Raw genomic sequence first — 19,462 nt, 5'->3', positions numbered from 1 at the left:
GACAGAACGATGACCAGCACCACGGTCTTCACCTTGAATGATGCCATTCCCCTACCTATCCTCGAGACCTATGTCAACACGTCATGTTTCCGACCTTATGAGGTTTGGCTCGGCGTCTATAAATACATACGGGTGAACAATCCTCTTTCTCCTGCCTGGAATGCCTCAGCCCGTTCTGAGTGACAAGAGATGGTGACGGTCATCGCTCGGTCTCATAGATCTATTCCGACCTCACTCAGACCGTCGTCACATTCTTCACCTTGGATGACTCATACCATCAAGTTCAAGAAGAACTGGCTGGAAAAGTAGCATAAGAAGAGTTTGAATAGAAGTATAATAGTTTAACGAGATGCCACTGGAGAGGTAATGAATTAAGTGTTCCCAGGAAGACCATGGTCTTCATGGGAATAAATACAACAAACACTTTGTGAAGGAAAAGGCAAGGCCTGAATTTATTAATGTCTAAATCAAAATGTTTAAGAAAGTTTCAAACCAAAAGGCCATTAAATACTTGAGCTCTTGAAGAGGAGATGGACAACGATTTGAGGTCGACAGTTGTGCTGCCAGTCGCTCTTTGTATTGCGGACCTCAACGCCCCCTTGCACAGATGGTGGTGGCACTGGATCCTCGTCCTCAGCCGGCTCCAGGATATCCCCAGCAGTGATGCAGACGTTGTAGAGCACTGCACACACGGCAATCACCTTGGGTGTAAAAGTGTGCTCTACTTCCAGGACTTTGAAGAAGATCCCTCGCCACAGTGCCTTCATCATACCAAAGGCCCCCTCAATAATGACCCGGGCATTGACATGGTGGGCATTGAAGCGGCCTCCGCTCTTATCAGTGGCTTCCTGTATGGGGTGATGAGGGTGATGGGTGCACTCACTGGTGTCATTCACTGACCCAGGGTAGCCAACAAATATGTCCAGAAAATTTGCCAGTGCTGTTACAGATTGCCTGTAGCTGCACTGAGTAGAACCGTTTGCTGTTGTAGTTTTGGGCCTGTAGACAATGGTGAGCCTTGATACAGATGTGGCATCCATCAATGGCTCTGACACAGCGGCTGTAGGTTGGGCTGTTTGGAAGGTGTTGGAAGACTTGTCCAACTTTAGCACACTGTCTGAGGGTGGGGAAGTGGACCACTTTGGTCAGGACAGCCAGGATTGCATCACACATGCCCCGGATGATGTTTCGAACACTGTCGTTTTTTGACATCAGAGACCCGGGAGAAAACACTGTAAGACAATCTGTGCCAGCCAGTAGACCACCACATAATACACAGTTGGGTAGATGGGTTATTGGCCAAACTTTGAGTGCAGTAGTGTTGGGCCATTGATTATCTGATAGTAATATCTTCAGGGAATCAACTATTTGTCACATTACACACCCACAGCCCGTGTCAACCATAACAGCCTCAAAGCAAACCAAGACAAAGTTTCAAGGTGTTTCTGAGTGAAACCTAACACCGAGGTCTGTCTGTCAACAAAAAGGGTTCCCTTTGTCTTTGTCAGTTTGCCTGTTATCATCCGTGGATCAGTATTTTCCCTCGTGTTACAGTTATTCTCCTCAGTGTTCATGTTTGTTCTTTTTTAGTTCACTTCGCCTTGTATATATGTCACTTTATCTCTACTTTTTCATATTTATATGACAAATAAGATGGGGAGTTGTAGGTGGAGCTGCAGCACGGTTGGACAGGTAGTAACAGATTTAAAAAAAGATATGAAATAGCCTTTCAAATGCAAAATAAAATTAAAAACAGCCCCAGAAAAAGGTCACTACATCAGGCAATGTCAAGATCCTAAGACCGATCACATTCTGTGATCTCCTTTGTCCCATGTTGACTGGCTGTACCAGTGTGAACTCTAGTTTATATATGTCAATATCTGATCTGACTTTGTGTTCCGCTACTTTCGTGTTGAGCTTTTACTCTGGATCTCATCTTGATTTGCTCCATGAGCCAGAGAACTTTTCTCATTTCCCAAGTGCATTGTACCTCAGGTCAAAATCTTTTTGAGCATTTCCAGAAAACTATGTTGGCTGAAATGGTGCAGCCATGCCTGAGGTTCGTTTAGAAAGCATCTTGAGTACGGTCATTTGGCTCACTGCTGTTTTCGAAAGCATCTTGAGTACGGTTGTCAGATTTTTGCACTTCAGCCAAAACTTGTCTATTAGTTGAGATTGAATAAAATATCACTTAGTCTTCCACCAGATCTTTTGAACTCGTCAATACCCAGCTTTTTGACTCAGCGGAAGCTGCAAACTCTTTGCAAAAAGCTGCCCCAGCATCCCGTTTACTATTGTGAAGTCTTCATCTATTGGTAACGTGTGGTTGTTTCCCAGTTTGTCCAAAGACGGCTCATCGGTTATGAGCTGTTTGATGTACCTCAGTCAGATGAACAGATCTTTTTCAATCACAGAAGCTGATGATACACAAATACAATAGTGCCAAAAGGAACAATTTGGGCTACACTACCATGGGAGTGCAACAGCCAGACAGTTGGAGTTCTCTGTGAATCACTTCACGTATAAAAACAGCATCTGTCTGGTCTTGCATTGGTTCAGCTTGCACACCACTGATGCATGAGTGGATTGTTTCAGGGTGAAGAGGATGAAAATGATGATGAAATGATAAAAAAAAATGTCTGCTGTATCCAAGAGGGGGCAGCACACGCTTGTAGAAAAGTACAGATACTGTTTGCCATCATCAGTAAAGCTGAAAGAGGAAGAAAAAAATCATTGAATCATATTGTACTGTATAATCACCAAAGTGTGCACAGTAATCACTAATTATTTACATAAACATACAACTACTTTTATTACCAATTTTACAAATAACAACTACTATGGCCCAGAGAGGGACAATGGAACCCCTGCAGGCTGCCTGTCACCAGGCGGATTGAAGAAAACTTAAACTTTATACCCACGGTGACTTCATTTTGTTTTCAGGAAAAGGATTATGTTTTTGTGTGTCACCTGAATGTCTCAACATACACAGCTCAGAAAAAACTTGAGGGAACACTTAATCGTCACACCATAACACCAAGTCAGTTAAACTTCAGGGATATCAATCTGTCCATGTAGGAAGCACAACTGATTGTGAATCAACTTCACTTGCTTGGTGCAAATGAGAGTGACAACAGGTGCAATGGAGAGGCAAAAGCAAGACAGCCCCCAAACAGGGAATGGTTTTGCATGGGGTGGCCACAGACAGTTGCTCTCTCCATATCCTCCCTGACTCATTCTTGTATCCTTGTCACTACTGGTAGCACGAGGCGGTACCTGCAGCCCAGTCAGGTTGCACAGGTAGTCCAGGATACTCCTCCAGGATGACACATCCATAGGTGGGGCGGCAACCAAACTGTCAGAAAAAGACTAAATGAGGTCGGCCCGACGTGATAACATTGACTGGCCCTGACCTAAATCCATTTAAGCATCTATGGGATGTGATGTACTGTATGTACGCCACCAAGTACCACCACAGAGGTCTGGGAGGAGAGCCTCCCCCAGGACACCATTCGCCGACTCATCAGGAGCCCAGACGTTATCAGGAGGGCATACAGGCAAATGGGGGCCATACACAATACTGAGTCACATTGTGAGTTGCTGTGATAAAATCCACGCAAGTTGGATCAAACTTTGATTTCGATTTTTCTTTGATCCAGCCCTAAATGAGTTACGCTGAATGAATTAAGTTGATTGATTAATTAATGAGATACTCAACAGAAAAACAACTCTTCTTATAATTGAATGATGGGTTTCTTGTGTTCAAGCAAAAATGAAAAAAACATTCCTTTGCCTGTCTCTGTTGGTTTTTAACTGTTTGTCAAACAAGACAAGAATTTTGAAAATTTCGCCTCATACATTTTTTCACTATTTTCTCATATAGTAAAAATGAGGCACTGATAAATTGAGAAAAGAGTCGATAGACTCGTGGTGAGTCATTTACACAACTAAGTTAATGAAAACCCACAGACAACACAGCTGTCAGGTTGCAATGCTATAAGCTTTGGTGCATGTGCTATATTTTTTCACCATGTACTAAATTGTCCGAAACCTTTGCTCTGTTTCGGTCTGATGCTGTAGCAGCATCTTGCTGCGGGCATTTATTTTATATTTTGTCTTGATGCATCATCAGATCTCTGTAAACTTTGGCATGGGGAAAAAAGTGGTGCTTTTCTACGAGAGCAGTTTAAAAATAATGTTCATTTACAAGTCCACGTGGTTAGTGCTGATCATTTCTGTGTGCCATCTATGTTGTTTGCCACAACACCTAAATGTGATCCCATTGTCTGAGTAAGATACACCGTCCTATATAAATATATACTTTCCCTCATTTTGCTTTCCCCCCCTCAATGACAGTTAACTATCTCCTTTGCAGCCAGAGAGGGAGGCGCACTCACACACACACACACACACACACACACGCACGCACCGTATGCAAAGAGATGAATCAGTGCTTTGTGGTCGCGTCTCAGGGGAACACTGGCCACCCTGGTGGCTGCTGCCGCTGCCATTCTCACACACGCTAATGAAAAAACAACAGATGTGATCTCAGACAAGTTCAGCGAGAGAGAGAGAGAGAAAACACACCACCAGATGCTCATGAATGGGATGCTTGATGCATTTTTATGCCGAAGGGTGAATGTACACAATATGGGGGGGGGGGGAGTATGGGAGGCGTGGTCGGCCGCGTTGCGCGTTGCCAAGCGCAAATTTTGGCATATAAGCGCAAAAATGAGCAGCAGTCCGTCGCATGCAGCCAGCCGCGCACCGGCGGGACCTGAGGAATTCAGCAGGTACCTATAGACTCCTCTGAGCTCTGTCCCCGTCAGATGTGGACGACGCGCACTCTGAACACTTCGACCGCGCGCACTCCTCACGTGCGATAGATGGAAGTCAGTGCGCCGCGCAACTGTCGCCGCGCAACAACCCCGAGGCGTCTTGGCATCTGGAATATTGCAGCTGGCAGGAGATTTTTTTTCATCGGTTTGGCGGAATTTTAAAGGTAAACTTGCGCGATAGCTTTTCATGTCTATCCGATTAATAAAAAATATTTTTAAAAAATCACTATAGTAGAAGTTTATGGCAACCTTATTCTGTCTGTTGTATCTCATTTTTACATGTATGTAATTTAGTGCAAACTATTATCACTTTAGTATTTTATTTCTTGGAGGGAACATTAAAGTCAAATATCATGTTTTTTTTTGTACATAAATTAAATTGATGTGATATAAATGAATGCTGTAAGCCTCCCTGCAGTGCATGTCTGCACATGCAGTACGTCAACTTGCGCATGCGCACCAACTCTCCCGCTCTGGAACACGACGTGTGAAAAGTCAGTTGACACTAGTCCTACTGTGTGTAGTGATGCCGTGACCTACGGATGCACTCCGGCTGCTGAAAGCTGCATTAGACTGTTTAGTTGAGGTGAAGTCCTATATAATTATGACATTATCAAAAAAGAGACCGAGGAGAGATTCAATGTGCCCCTGGGCTCTTGTAATAAACATGTGTTTATAGGGGAGAATATTAATAATATTAATATTATGCACTACAATGTAAATACTAACATTTTTGCAGGATGTGCAGAGTTCATATTCTTTTTTTCTTTTTAATAGACAAAGATCCCAAAACAGTTGCATGCACGCATTGCTCTAATGAAGCAGGAATTAAAACCTATAAGCTATTCCACCTCGACATCTGTTCTCTCTTGTTTTGCAGACGACCAAAAAGTGTTCTCCATTCCGCAGCAGTGTTACCGTCATGAAGAGTCCCCTTCCTTTCCTGGGCTGGGTTAGAGCCGCGAGCTTGTACCTGTGCCTGACCCAGACCGCCCTGGCCGTGGTCCTCACCAACTCCACGCGGCTGGAGTCCATCCTGGACAAGTTCCGGGACCAGGACGAGGAGTGGTGGAGGGCGAGGCCAAGGGGCAAGAGGGCCATCAGCGAGGGAGACATGCACCTCATCCTGGACCTGCACAACAAGCTGCGCGGTCAGGTCCACCCTCCTGCCTCCAACATGGAGTACATGGTGAGTGCCGCAAACACAACTGGCTTGTCGTTACAGCACACTTTGGGTAAAAAAAAAATCAACCCCTTGCATTTGGAGTTATGATGGTAACCAGGCATGGCAGGCTTGTTAAGCCGTGGAATGCTAAACATACTCCGGCAGTGGGGGCATGGGGCTCTGGGAAAAGCGATACTCCGCATTTAAAGTTTTGACAGTGGTTTTCTTTTTGGGCTCCACGGCCAATCTCCAACTGTACTGCACATCCAACCAACTGGCTCACTGCTCACAGCGGTAACCCCTACAGAAGACCTGTCAACTGCTCGCCCCACCCGCCGTGTTGTATTTCCTCACCGTGTGGAAACCGAACCCTTGATGATAACGGAGTTTGAGCTGACGTTATAGCAGCTCTTTCAGCTCTTCCTTGGATTCGAGGAAGTTTATGCGCCGACTTAACCCAATGTCACGTTGCATTTGCCAAACATATAGGCTAGCCCACACCACAGCATCCTTAATGCCTTTAAAGTCCACACCGAGTTTATGTCAATCAATGTTAACAGTCAAATTTTTCATTTTCCCTTACCGAAGAACTTCTTTGTCTCCATGTTTTCTACATATATAATCAACTTGCCTTTTTCAAGACCATTTGACAAGATGCTTGTTTTAAAAGGAGTCATCTGGAAAGGTAAAGAGTTAAACTTAATCAGCTATCTATCTGAAATCTGCCGGCATCATCATTTTCAGTTGTCATGCAGCAAAAAAAAATTGCTAATTGAAATTGTACGAATTTTGATTGTCAAATCTGCCGTTGTTATCATCTGCATATGGGTCGCACAAGAAGACATATTGACAGGGAGGGTTTGGTAAAAGCTCAACTCTGTTCCACTCTGCGTTGTTCTCTCCAATAAAAAAACAATTCAAATCGGATGAACAATCTGGATCAAGAGCATGAGACATGAAAGTGACCCTGGCCTTAAGACGGCAGAGTATAGGGAAGTAAAGACAGAATGATATCTGCACACCGAAGCCATCATCTGGTGAGCTCCAGCCTCACTGCCTCTGGCCCAGATCCAGCTTTCACCCCCACAGTGTTGTCCTGCCCTCTACCTCAACCATCCTGCCCTCCCTCCCTTCCTGCCCTCGCGCCTCCTCACTCCACCACTCCACTTCTCCTCCCGCAGACTCTTTTTCTTCCTGCCCAGCTCTTTTTGACTTCTTCATCTTTCGGACCTCACAAACGCTCCCACGGGCCTTTTTTCTTCGCCCTCCTCCACCTCCGCTCTCTCTCCCGTCGCCCTCCTCTCTCCCCATCCATCGGAGCTCACTCAGACCCTGGCCGGGGCCCATGTTATCTTTTATTTGATCCTCCACGCATCTCATTTTGGGTGCCACAGTGGTGAATCTATTTCAAACGCGTCGAGCCCGGTTGTTTGAAGTGCAGGGCATGGTAGTGTAAATGTATGTTATGTACACTAATCCAGTGTTTCTCCAGCGAGGGATACTATTACTGATGATAATGATGTGGTAAGGCAGGGGACTGATGAGGGCCATGTATTTGGTTTTCAGATTGCGGGATCTGGAGGCCAAAAGGCCCGCACTGCCCTGCAGCTTTGACTCTGACATTTCCGACATGATCACAGCCACTTTCTAAACTGCATTGAATGTGTATTTCAAGCTTTTATTGGAACCTTTTTGCATACTTTGAATTACCCAAACAACGGCTGCCCGTTTTCTCAATATTTTTTCTCTGCAAGGAACTATCTACCGCCGTAAGAGTGCACATCTTGTGCTATACGCTCTGCAGCAGAGGAAGTCCCAGCAGATGGCTGGAAACAGATTTGTACTTTGGGAACCGAATGCTCTTTGGAATGCAAAAAGGAGATTGGGAGTTGTTACTGTGACCTTTCCCCAAAAGCCGGTGGGCAGTCCATCTTCCCCTCCGCTGGATAATTGAGCGTGAAGAATAACAAGAACACGTGGAGAATAATGAGCTGGCAGGGATCATTAGTTTTCGCTGTGGATTGTTTGAAGTGAGAGCTTTGTAGACGCTGGTGCTGAATTATCAGTGTTGGAAAGTTACAGCAATGGTAAAACACAGAAAAGTGCAGCGTGAGGGAATTTCAAAAGTTCTGACAGTCAGACACTTGAAGCTTCCGAGTCCTTGAGCAAAGTTTGGTTTGAAGGAATCAAATTGAATCGCCGCAAACAGTTTTGATTTCAATAGCAACTGTGTGAATGTTTTCTGACATCCTACTCAGAAGATTTCAGTTTTGGGTTTGAAGAAACCGACAAAAGATGCGACAAAAGAGCCACTGCAGTGTCAAAGTCACGCAGCTTTTCAACCCAGCTATCTACCGTAAGGCCATTTTCATGTTCAACATGAGCTTTGCATGAAGAACTGCAAGGCCTCGACTACACAACGCAACTTGGCAAATGTGATCCGGCAATGCTTTACATTAGCCAGCCAAATATGCGCAAGCACACATTTCTGTGATTGTGTGATTGTTGTGATTGTTGCCATTGTGTACAAAAAATGGAAAACAAAGAAAATTCAAATGTGAAATGATGAGAAACAACTACTACATTGTGTAATGATCATGGCTAAATGCAACATCGCAGTGTTGGCGTCTCAGTTACAGCTGGATCGTAGCCGGACTGAGGCACCGACCGAGCCAGGAATAGTAAGCAGCACCACAGTCAATGGGAAACGGTGTAACACTGACACAGTGTGTTAGTTTTACCAGACATATGGAATGCATTATGGTGGTCAGTCGGAGCAGTTACAACGCCACGCTTCGGCATCATCCTATTAGTTTTTGACGCGCGATAGCCGTAATGCAACTACGACGGCGGAGCACACTGCGCCTATTCTTCCAGCTCCCTTAAAAGTAAATTAATGTGTGTGAATAGTTTTCAGGTAGTTTGACTCTAATTGAGTTCAGTCCAACTCAGCCGCGGTGCCGCGGTAAAGATTGCATCAAGCCCCCCCCCCCAAAAAAAAAAACAGAGGCTCTTTTTCCCCCCCTCCCGCTTGTTTCACGAGACCAAAAACTTACTGGAAACGAGATATCAAACAACCCGCGTAGAATAGTTACACAAAGCTGCAAGTTGATGTGGTGGAGGTGCTACCTCTCTGTTTCCACTCTCTCTCGTGTACGTGTCCGTGCGTTTTTCGAGGGCGATGGTGTGTGTTTAATGGGAGAGGCCTAGTTTTTGACCATAGTGTGTTAAATTTGCAGGAGGCCTGCGTACAACCACATGTACGTTCAAGCGAAGAGCGCGTTCATCTCTCCGGCTCACGTGGCCTCAAGTATGTATGGTTACTTTCAGATAAGTTTCAATGGAGTTCATGGCAGCTTAGTTTATTCAGAGAGAATAATGCGATATTGTCAGGGTTAGCAGTAGCAAACAAAGCCACACCTATGGTAAGTGGTCACTTTGCCCACGAAAATCAGGAGGGTGATCCAGAGTGGAGTTCCAGGTCTGCAAACATCTGTGGTCCGCTATCTGGGAAAACAAAAAGCTATTTACCCTCGCTGACCTACAGAGATGAACTTCCAGAAACTCTTTAACCATGAACCGGTGTTGTTCTCTCTCTCTCTCTCTCTGTGTGTGTGTGTGTGTGTGTGTGTGTGTGTGTGTGTGTATTCTCCCCAGGTATGGGATAATGAGTTAGAGCGGAGCGCAGAACACTGGGCACATACCTGCCGGTGGGAACATGGGCCGAGCCACATGCTGACTCAAATAGGCCAAAACCTCGGAGCGCACTGGGGCAGGTGTGTACGCGCACTTTTTTTTTTTACAGAGGTGCCGGGTTGTGTGTCAGTTTCTTGGAAATCTGTTTTCACCTGGGTGGCCATTTTTTCCAAACCTCCCAGATCAGATCAGAGTGGTAGCGTTCTGCTGTTCTTTGCAGAGTATTTAAAGCAACAACAGACATAACCAGTTTTGATTTAACTGATTAACATTGTGGAGCATTTAGCAGCTAAAAGCAATAGTTCAACATTTTGGGAAACATGCTCATTCACTTTTCTGGTGGAGAGTTAGGGACCAGAATCAGAATCAGAAGTACATACAACGAAATTAAACATGCAGCCCTATTGTGCAAACATAAAAACACACATTGACTACATCTGATGTGGCGTCTCAAAACGCATGGAAAGCAACGGCCGGGCCGCTTTCATCCCTTTTGGCCGAGGTGCTCAGGAAGTAAACTGACTCGACTAAGGAACACTCAAACAACAACCAAATATTTGTGAATTTCCAGGGCTGTAAATCTCATTTCTTTATGAGTCTCATCAGCTTTACCTATTGCATTTGTGTGCGGAGAAATAACTCTTTAACTTAATAACTTTTTTTTAATTGTCTCTCGGTTTATACCCTCCGCCAAGCTCAACAACAAAATCCAGGAGCTTCGGCTCGATGGGAGATTCAAGCAGCTATAGTGCAATTGATGCATTAAAATAGTCGAGATTTTTCCATCTTGCCATCCATCGCTGCAGATGTGTCTGAAAAAGAAAAAGAAAAATAAGACAGGTGCATCGCAACAAAGGTTGTGAGCAAAGGGCTTTGCCTGGATGGTGAATGATCCTGAACACACTCAGCACTTCACTCTGATTCAGTAGAAGGTAAACACGGTGGCCGGACATGTGTAGTTGCACTGCGCTCTGGCACAGCACCTCTCAAATCGGGGGCTGCAGATGCTGTCAGCATGTGTGTCCTGCTGCCTTCACACGGCTGCAGGGATTTAAATGTGGCGAGGCAGGAACTTTTTTAGTATGAAACAGTTGTGGGGGTACAGCAGATGGTGTAAGAGTCACTCTGCAAACTGATTTATTGATCTTCTAATGCAAATCTTTTATGGCAGGAGAGTGATTAGTTCAAATGGTTGAACTGATCATGCTGAATTAATGAAATGCTTCATCTCTCTGTTGTGTTGCACCTGTTAGAGTGTACAAATGTACACCTTTATGATATTAGTACATGATGTCTGAAATTATTATTGAAACATCAACAAGACAGTTCAACTCCTCATATGTGGAAACGAAGCAATACATTAGACAGGACAGTATTTTTCAATATGATTATTGCCTAACATTTTTTGAGACACAATTTAAATATATATAAATTTATATATACATACTCCTTGGTAAGACACTGTTTCTGTGACTTTAGGGACCGCCCACCTACCTACCACGTCCAGGCATGGTATGATGAGGTGAGATACTACAGCTACCCCTACTCCCAGGAGTGTAACCCACACTGTCCGTTCAGATGCTCAGGACCTGTGTGCACTCACTACACTCAGGTAAACGGCTTTCATAATTACATGTCTAAAAAGAAAACTGATATTCATTTGTAAAACTGAAAATCTTTGAAACAAAGTGGACATATTGCAGATTACATGATACACCATTTTGCTCGCATGTAGATTGTGGATCTACCGAGGGAGCTGTGGGGCATGAATGAAATATTTTTCGTTCTTAAAAGTATATTTCTCTTTTATTTCACTGTGAAAGAGAGTGTACACAGAGAGTTAACGCTAACATCTGATGACCACCGCCTGACGAAAACTCAGCGACCGAACGTGAGGCTTTACTTTGTCCGTGTACTTCCATTTCAGTTGGTGTGGGCAACCAGTAATCGCATTGGGTGTGCCATCAACGTGTGCTACAACATGAACGTGTGGGGCATGATCTGGGCCAAAGCTGTCTATCTGGTCTGCAACTACTCTCCACCGTAAGTTCCCATTTGCGTCAGTAAGATGCGTTACCACCTCCTCAAAAAACACCTTTTGTCAGTAAACCATTGATGTAGAATAAGAAGAATACTTGCTTTTAAAACACATGGAATTCTTGATCTTGATGTGCTTGTATTTCTTGCTTATAAAAAGTTCAAACATCAGGATTTCTGTGGGGGGAAAGAAGAAGAAGAGAGGAACTGTGTCAAGTTGTAAAAATAGCCTCACTTCATAGTTCTGCCCTTTAAGCTGTGACAAACTCCATGTCGTGATTGATTTTTCAGGGGTAACTGGTGGGGTCACGCTCCATATAAATATGGAACTCCCTGCTCTGCCTGTCCAGCCAGCTATGCTGGAGGCTGCAGGGACAACCTCTGCTACAAAGGTGGGTCTGGGTCAGATTGTCACCTTTCTGCCACACCACCTCGACTCCTACTGACAGGTTGAAAGGAAAGATACTGGGTCGCCCTTATGTTTTGGTTTGCTTTCATCTACGCAATGACAAAGTGTCCAGCTAACGCGGCGTCCACGTTTTCAGACGGGGGTGTGGACAGGCGTCCGCCTCCTGAGATCGAGGAGAACTACATTGAGCCCGAACCCGAGCCGGTGAGGGACAGAGAGCCCCAACCCAGGGCCCAGTCACCCGACCCCACGCCCACTGACAACCGGGAGGCCAACCAGGTTGTCAGCACAGAGCAGATGTGTAAGCAGTGCTCCCACGACACCGCATCACTGAACGGGGACAGTTGGGAATGTGCACACGACGAGCGACGTTACAGTACGAGTTTGTGAAAAGCTCCCGTTTGTTGTTTGTAGGCCAACAAGTCGACTGTGAGACCAAGCTGAGAGATCAGTGCAAGGGGACCACTTGTAACAGGTGAACGCGGATGAACGCGCTGACACTGCAACTGATGAACATCACATCATATATGAAAATGATTACATAGCACATACAAGTATCATATGTTATACCTTTTTCACTGCATACCAAGACGGGTGGGGATTAGGTCAGTCCAGCCAGGATTGATTTGTCAATTCCAGAACATGGATAAAATTAGTACATTAGTGTGGGCTTTTTTTTCTTTCTTTTTCTTTTTTACAAGGAAAGCATCGGACTCAAAATATTGTTTACTTTCCTACTGTACGTCTGTAGATACGAGTGTCCACCTGGCTGCCTTCACAGGTCTGGGAAAGTGGCCGGGACTGGATATTATGACATGGTAAATGATCACCCCCAAACAGCTCTGTATGTATTGAATTGTATGGTACACTTTTTAATAATACTGAGTCCAGAAGGTAAGCTACTGAATAACGTGTGGTCGTATCTTTTAATGTTTCTTTTAAATTTGACCTTGCGGTACGGTGACACTCCTGTCTTTGTCTTCACTGCAGCAATCCAGTGTGTGTGGAGCCGGCTTACACTCTGGTGTCATTGACGATGATGGAGGATGGCTGGATGTGACGAGACTCGGCAGAAAGCAGCAATTCACCAAATCATACAAGAATGGTATTCAATCAATTGGGTAGGAATCAGGCTCTGTACGTAATAGTTTTTTATTTTTATTAAAAAGGTGTTAACGCAGTCGAGATATACGGTACAGTAGAGTCACTCCAACCTCACGCAGTTCTCTTTCCATTTCACAGGAAAAACAGAAGTGCAAATTCCTTCAAAGTAGAGTCAGTGCCTGGTAAGGTGCTCGCAGTCACTTCTCACTATTAAGGCACACGTGGGATGTGTTATCCGTTAACAGAAATACTGTAATCATTTTGCTTCTCTCTCCCAGTCAAGGCAGTAACATGTGACACCACCGTGGCACTTTTCTGCCCTTTCAAGAAACCTCTGCGACACTGTCCCAGGTAACTCAACGCACCGCTCCTAAGTTCATTGATGTAGAACAGCTTGAGGTTTCGTGTTGACTGAAAACGGGTCATTGTTCGAATTAAACCACAAAAGGCCGAGCCGATGACTCACTGCCGTTTTAGCTGGTAGAGTTTTCCTGTCTCCTCCATGTCAACATTTTCAGATTTTTATATTTGCCATGTGTATATCTTATTTTACACCTTGACAAAGGGTTAATGTTTTGCCATTGCAGTTTTTATTCACAATCCATCAACCTGACCTGAACCCACATCGTTTTAACTATGAAGGGCTATTTTGCCCTCCAGGTGGCTCTGCCTTTAAGACACATTTACAAAGGAGGAAGGAAGATGCAATGTCCTTACTGTATATCCAAGACAGCTGCTTTGAGAATCTAATTTGATCAATAGCCTACAGATCCAAAAGTAAGAACATATTTCAGTTTAGTGTATGTACCGTAAATGTCTCGTGACCTAACATGAGCTCTGTTTTTCCTCCCTCAGGTTGTATTGTCCCAGGAACTGTTTGCGTGACAGTCGAGCCCGAGTCGTCGGGACAAAGTATTACGCAGATGTGAGTCGTACATTAACCGTTGCAAGTGAAGCACAGGCGTAATGAACAACATCGAAGATTCCATTTAAATGCTTCTCTCGGTGCTGCATGTCAAATCAGCCTCCTTAATATCAGACACCTTGAATTGTAAAACCTGAAAGAAATTCAGCCTTAATTCATTAGTTAATCACACGTTTTATCTTGTTGTAAATGTCTGCTCTTAAAGGGATAGTTCTGTGATTTTGAAGTGGAGTTGTATGATTTATTAATGCAGTTAATATGTTACCTTATGGAGATGGTGATCAGCGACGTCATTTAACGGAGATTGGAGGAGAAGTGGAAGTAGCGTAAGTCCCACTGTTGCAGAGGGGTCCACCGAAAAAGGCTTGTGCGCCATAATTTTAAACATTAACTAAAAAAAAAATCTTTTCAATTGTATGCTAAAGGATGTATTTTTTCACTGCTTCAGTTTTCCGCCAGACAGCCGTTTAAATTTTATATTTTTTTCAAGCGTACTTCAGCCAGGTATTACTGCGGCAACTCGCGCCGGTGCAGTATCACTCCGCGAATCAGCCGTTCCACTCGAAGCTGCCGCAGACTTACGCTACTTCCACCTCCCCTCCAAACTACGTGAAATGACTTCGCTGATCACCGTCTCCATAGAGGTAACATATTATTTATGCATAAGTAACTCATACAACCCCACTTGAAAATCACTGAACTATCCCTCTAAGATATTATTGACCAGTGTTATTTAATAAAAAGCAACAAAAGAAAAACCAAACAGACCTCCAGTCCTAAGATAAACATCATCCAAAATTCAGGAGATCCAAAACTCATACTCATGAATGTCCACAAAAAGCAGTAGGGAAAACAGACACAGGGCTACACAGACCTGAACAGAAACTCCAACAAGAACAAAGGGCGGCACAAAGACTGGATTAGAAATTATACAGGAAAGGCAAAACTCAAGGGAAAAGATGAACAAAACACTAGGGGAACATGACAAAATGTGTGCAGCATTTACTGACTAAGACTCTCTTGACACCACGTTAACATTCATTGGCCTGTCGTCATCCAGAAATCCAGTATCTGCAGAGCGGCCATTCACGCTGGAGTGATCCGGGGCGAGTCCGGAGGATACCTCGATGTGATGCCAGTGGACAGAAGGAGGCAGTACAGTGGCAGTTACCAGAATGGCATCTCCTCAGAGAGGTATGATTAGAAATCTGATGTACATATTAGGGATGTCCCGATCCAATATTCCATATCGGTATGGGGGCAATATTGGCCAAGATGACTGGATCGGATATCGGAAGAAATGAGAAGTAAAATCTGAGCCGATACATTACAGTAAACATACCAAATAAATGCGTATTTACGTATATCTACTAAGCCTTGAACAACATTCCGGCATCATATTTTTTACGTTCAATTATTATTGTTTAATTATTCTTCCTTTAGGGGAATTGATTATTTGTTCCACAGTTGAGTAGGAGGTTTTAGATGGCTAGGTTAGGCAAAGTGCATCCTGAACAATGCTTTATTAATATTTTATTTTACGAGTTGGGAAAAAATTGTATCAGATTAGTATCGGATTAGTATCGGCAGACACTCAAGGTTGCAGGATCGTTATCGGATCGGACGCCAAAAACGTGGTATCGTCCCATCCCTAGTACATACATGCAATTGTTACACAGAATGATTATGTGTGCATTTAAGATATATTTAGCAAATGTTATTGATTGCAGATACGATAATGACAATTTTAATTGATATTAATTGTCTTCAGCATTGTAGTTGGACCTTGATTTGAATGGAAATCCCTGTCTTGTAATTAATGGAGGTCAATGGAGTAAGGATCAGAATGGAGTTCGGGGGATATCTTTTTACGCCCCAGCTCAGGGGGGACTGTTGTTGGGGTGGGGCTTGCAGAGTACTCCAGTGTTTTGGTTCAGCCGGTCATAAAACCTGTTTCCTTACTTAAAGAAGTAAGAATTTCCGATCTTTTGAATTTGCCTTGTTACCAATGCTTGCTTCTCTTCCGATCAACAGCAGCACTATTTGAATCTGCTCCATGTTTACTGTTGTGGGAGTGTAGCTAGATTTATATTGCTCCCCTTTTGTTGTTCAACGTCTTCTGCATTACTGTCACTTGGTGGACTGGAGTGCAACAGTTGGTTGTAGCTGTCGGTTGTTCATATGCAGGCTAATTTGCCCAATGCCCCCTGGTCTTTTAGACCGTGGTGGAAAAGCAAGTGAACAATGGTCTGCAGGAACCTTTTAGTTCTTCGAAGAAAAAAAACCCATCCTGGGACTGAAAGTTCCAGGTTGAAAAAAAAGGGGGGTTTACAATCTAGTGATTTAGTCGATATTCCAGTACATCTTTTTATCTATATATATAATTGCTGCGAAAATATTCCCTGCATACGCTACGTCACTCTCTCTCTTCTCTTCTCCTTCCAGCCTTCTGAACCCAACAGGAGGAAAAGCCTTCAGAGTGTTTGCAGTCATCTGAAAAACCCACTGTCAAAGGGCAGAGTACCGTCAAAACATGGCTCCCTTCACATCCAGCAAACCCACTCATTACCGTCGTACATCATGCAATTACATTCAGTCCTACAGTAAATGAGTCAGCTTTCAGCCTCGGACATCAAATGTAACATGACTTTTATCAAGGCTTCCCTCATAAGTTTGGTCACGATTCCAAACATAGCGAAGCGAAGAATTCTTGGTGAATGATGATCACGCGTGTCTTTCGTATTACATCTTTCTGGAGCTGGCCACAATGATCACATACTGTCCTGCTCCGATGCATCATTGCAGACATGATATCATGACATCATGTTTGTAACACTTGAATATACTGTGCGCCACCACATTTTAGCACCACACCAGCTCAGCTGCCTCCCATAATATCATAGGGTGAAGGTTTCTGAGGAGATCCAAACCAGATGTTAAGTAAAACTACAAATAAATTGATAGAATCTAATGAATAAGTATAGGTCAGAAATAAACAGATAAATACATCTGTGAATGTGAATAAATTAATCCAAACTAATTTGATACATGTTTTACTTTCACCTAAGCAATCTGCAAATTTCCCCCTCTAGAAACAGGATTTCTTTTTTCCAACCCTAGAACTACACGTTACTTGAATTGAATTGTCTCCATGGGTGTGACCTAATTAAAAGATTAGCACTTTGCACAGTTGTTTCAGCGGTTTCCTCGTCCCAGAGTTGGTGTGTTTTTTTTAATGGGTTTTTGGTAAGATGCCTGAAACAAGTTCTGTGGTTAACACAAGCTCAAGACATTTTCACATTTTACTCTACAATATAAAATTTTAATTTGTATACTTTTTACGTGTCTTTTGCTTGCTAACGGTGGCAAAATGAGACTGCGTTGGTTGTTGGCGACATTAAATGTCATCACGCCCGAAACTGCTCTATGGCCTTGTTGTGTGTACGCAAAAATATGTCTAACGTTCTACAAAGCAAAGCTTTTACACAAAAATCAAATTACAAGTAAGCTTGCATGCAGAAGCATAGTGATAGTGGCGCAGTCCGTCTATAGCTGACATTGTTTTTTTTTACATTGGCCGATTGTATTTAGGCTTCAAAATTATCATAAAAGTGGTGTTCATTTGTGAAGATTATCTTGCTGAACAAATTTGTATCATGAATTTTCGTTTGTCACAGAGCTTATGTGATGCATGAATCCAAAAATTACATTTGCTTTTTGGGAATCATCCCTGCAGCACTCTATAACCCCACTTTTCATCATGGTGATAAAGTACAGTACAGCAACAATGCAGGCAATGAAATACAGACTGTATATTTCTGTACATAATAATGTTGTAAATAATGCTGGACACAATATGAAATGTGTGCTACTGTTGCCTTTTTTCATTTACGTTTCTAACACATTACCAGCCATACAAATAAATCCAACAAAAAAATTGTAGATGGTGAAACAGCTTCTGCATGCAAAACATATACTTATCACCCACGCTTTGAATTCCCCCATAATTCCATCATAGTCATATGCTTGTAAATATTGTGTATGTAACATTTCTCATCTTTTGTTTATAGATTTTATATGTATGGACCCTGGCTGGCCAGGCATGTGCATGGCAGAATCCTAATTAGAATACTTGCATATAAAGTTCAAATGTGTTTTTTTTTATTTGAATGTTGTTATTTCTTATTGTATAAAGAGTCTATGTCATAAAATCAATAAACTATATTCCCCTGCTCAGGATTTGTGTCTCAGAAAATGCTAACCTTAAATTCTGCAAACCTCAGCTCACAGGCTCGACGCTGCTCGCCCTGTTTACATTGTCTTACATTACACTTGTTTTCAGTTTTTGCAGACATATGGTTGCAGACATATGGTTCAGCTGCGGATCAAGCCCTTCAAGTGAAATGGCTTTTCTAGAAAGTTGTGGGCGTTTCAAGGAACTGTGGGGAACAAAGAGGAAGAGAAATCGGCTTGTTCCAGAGAGGAGATCTTATCCACCCAGTTGGCTTTGCATGCAAAAAGACAGCAAAGGGAAAAAACATTTGGCAGTCAGAACAGCACACTTTACCAACTGAACTAAACACATAAACTGTTCACGTCCTGTCGATCCAACTCAAAATGTCATTTTTGTTAACCGCTGTACCCAAAAGACTGCCTCTCAGTTCAGGAGTGCTGACTTTGGGTTCAGGAGGCACAACATTTTGCTTTCTAGGAAACAAGAAGTCTCACTATATTGTATGAATCGACATGATTCTTCAAGGCATTGTAGCATTCGTACCTTATATGCCCCTGTAGACTTTGATACGTACTCACCGTTTATTCTCAGTTTTGTGAGCTAAAATGATGTTGAAGTGACCCACTCAGCTCAACACTGTGCCAGCGGCCGGATAAACAAGGATCAACCTTGTGTTGTGTTTATCTGATCTCTCAGCTTCCCAGGATGCATTTCCTCTCCTTCCTCTGGACGGCGCACAGATGTGGTGAGACGCCAGCTCAAATGTCCTCATCAGTCACCTAACACACACACACACACACACACACACACACACACACGCACACACACACACACACACACACACACACACACACACACACACACAGACACACACACACACACACTCACTCAATTGTCTCTCTATAGTTGTGAGGACCCCATTGACATATTGCATTCCCTAGCCCCTTACCCTAACCCTTACTATCACAACTAAATGCCTAAACCTTACCTAAACCCAATTCTAACCCCAACCCTAAAACCAAGTCTTATCCTCAAACAGCCCCTTGAAGTTTTG

General features: G+C 43.4%; 1 protein-coding gene across 1 annotated transcript; it reads left to right on the top strand.

The window, feature by feature from the left end:
- The first annotated feature begins 4,695 nt into the window (after window positions 1-4,695).
- LOC118311552 (cysteine-rich secretory protein LCCL domain-containing 1) lies at window positions 4,696-18,413 on the top strand. The gene is made up of 15 exons (XM_035635543.2): window positions 4,696-5,002; window positions 5,719-6,027; window positions 9,661-9,779; window positions 11,179-11,311; window positions 11,627-11,742; window positions 12,028-12,128; window positions 12,282-12,446; window positions 12,560-12,620; window positions 12,897-12,963; window positions 13,136-13,266; window positions 13,388-13,431; window positions 13,528-13,600; window positions 14,105-14,174; window positions 15,235-15,368; window positions 16,620-18,413. The coding sequence occupies exons 2-15, from the start codon at window positions 5,761-5,763 to the stop codon at window positions 16,669-16,671; spliced, it is 1,533 nt and encodes a 510-aa protein (XP_035491436.2). The 5' UTR covers window positions 4,696-5,002; window positions 5,719-5,760; the 3' UTR covers window positions 16,672-18,413.
- The last annotated feature ends 1,049 nt before the right edge of the window (window positions 18,414-19,462 follow it).

Source organism: Scophthalmus maximus, chromosome 5, assembly GCF_022379125.1.
Source record: "Scophthalmus maximus strain ysfricsl-2021 chromosome 5, ASM2237912v1, whole genome shotgun sequence".
Classification (NCBI taxonomy): Eukaryota; Metazoa; Chordata; class Actinopteri; order Pleuronectiformes; family Scophthalmidae; genus Scophthalmus; species Scophthalmus maximus.
Note: the sequence above shows the minus strand (reverse complement) of the source record. Positions and strands in the feature narration are given on the sequence as shown.

What these genes read in the sequence shown, in the direction of transcription:
- LOC118311552 (XM_035635543.2), top strand. Translation starts at nt 5,761, where the DNA reads ATGAAGAGTCCCCTTCCTTTCCTGGGCTGGGTTAGAGCCGCGAGCTTG. An exon ending in GTCTGCAACTACTCTCCACC is followed by an intron (nt 11,743 to 12,027) that starts GTAAGTTCCCAT and finishes TTGATTTTTCAG; the next exon opens with GGGTAACTGGTGGGGTCACG. An exon ending in AAGGGGACCACTTGTAACAG is followed by an intron (nt 12,621 to 12,896) that starts GTGAACGCGGAT and finishes GTACGTCTGTAG; the next exon opens with ATACGAGTGTCCACCTGGCT.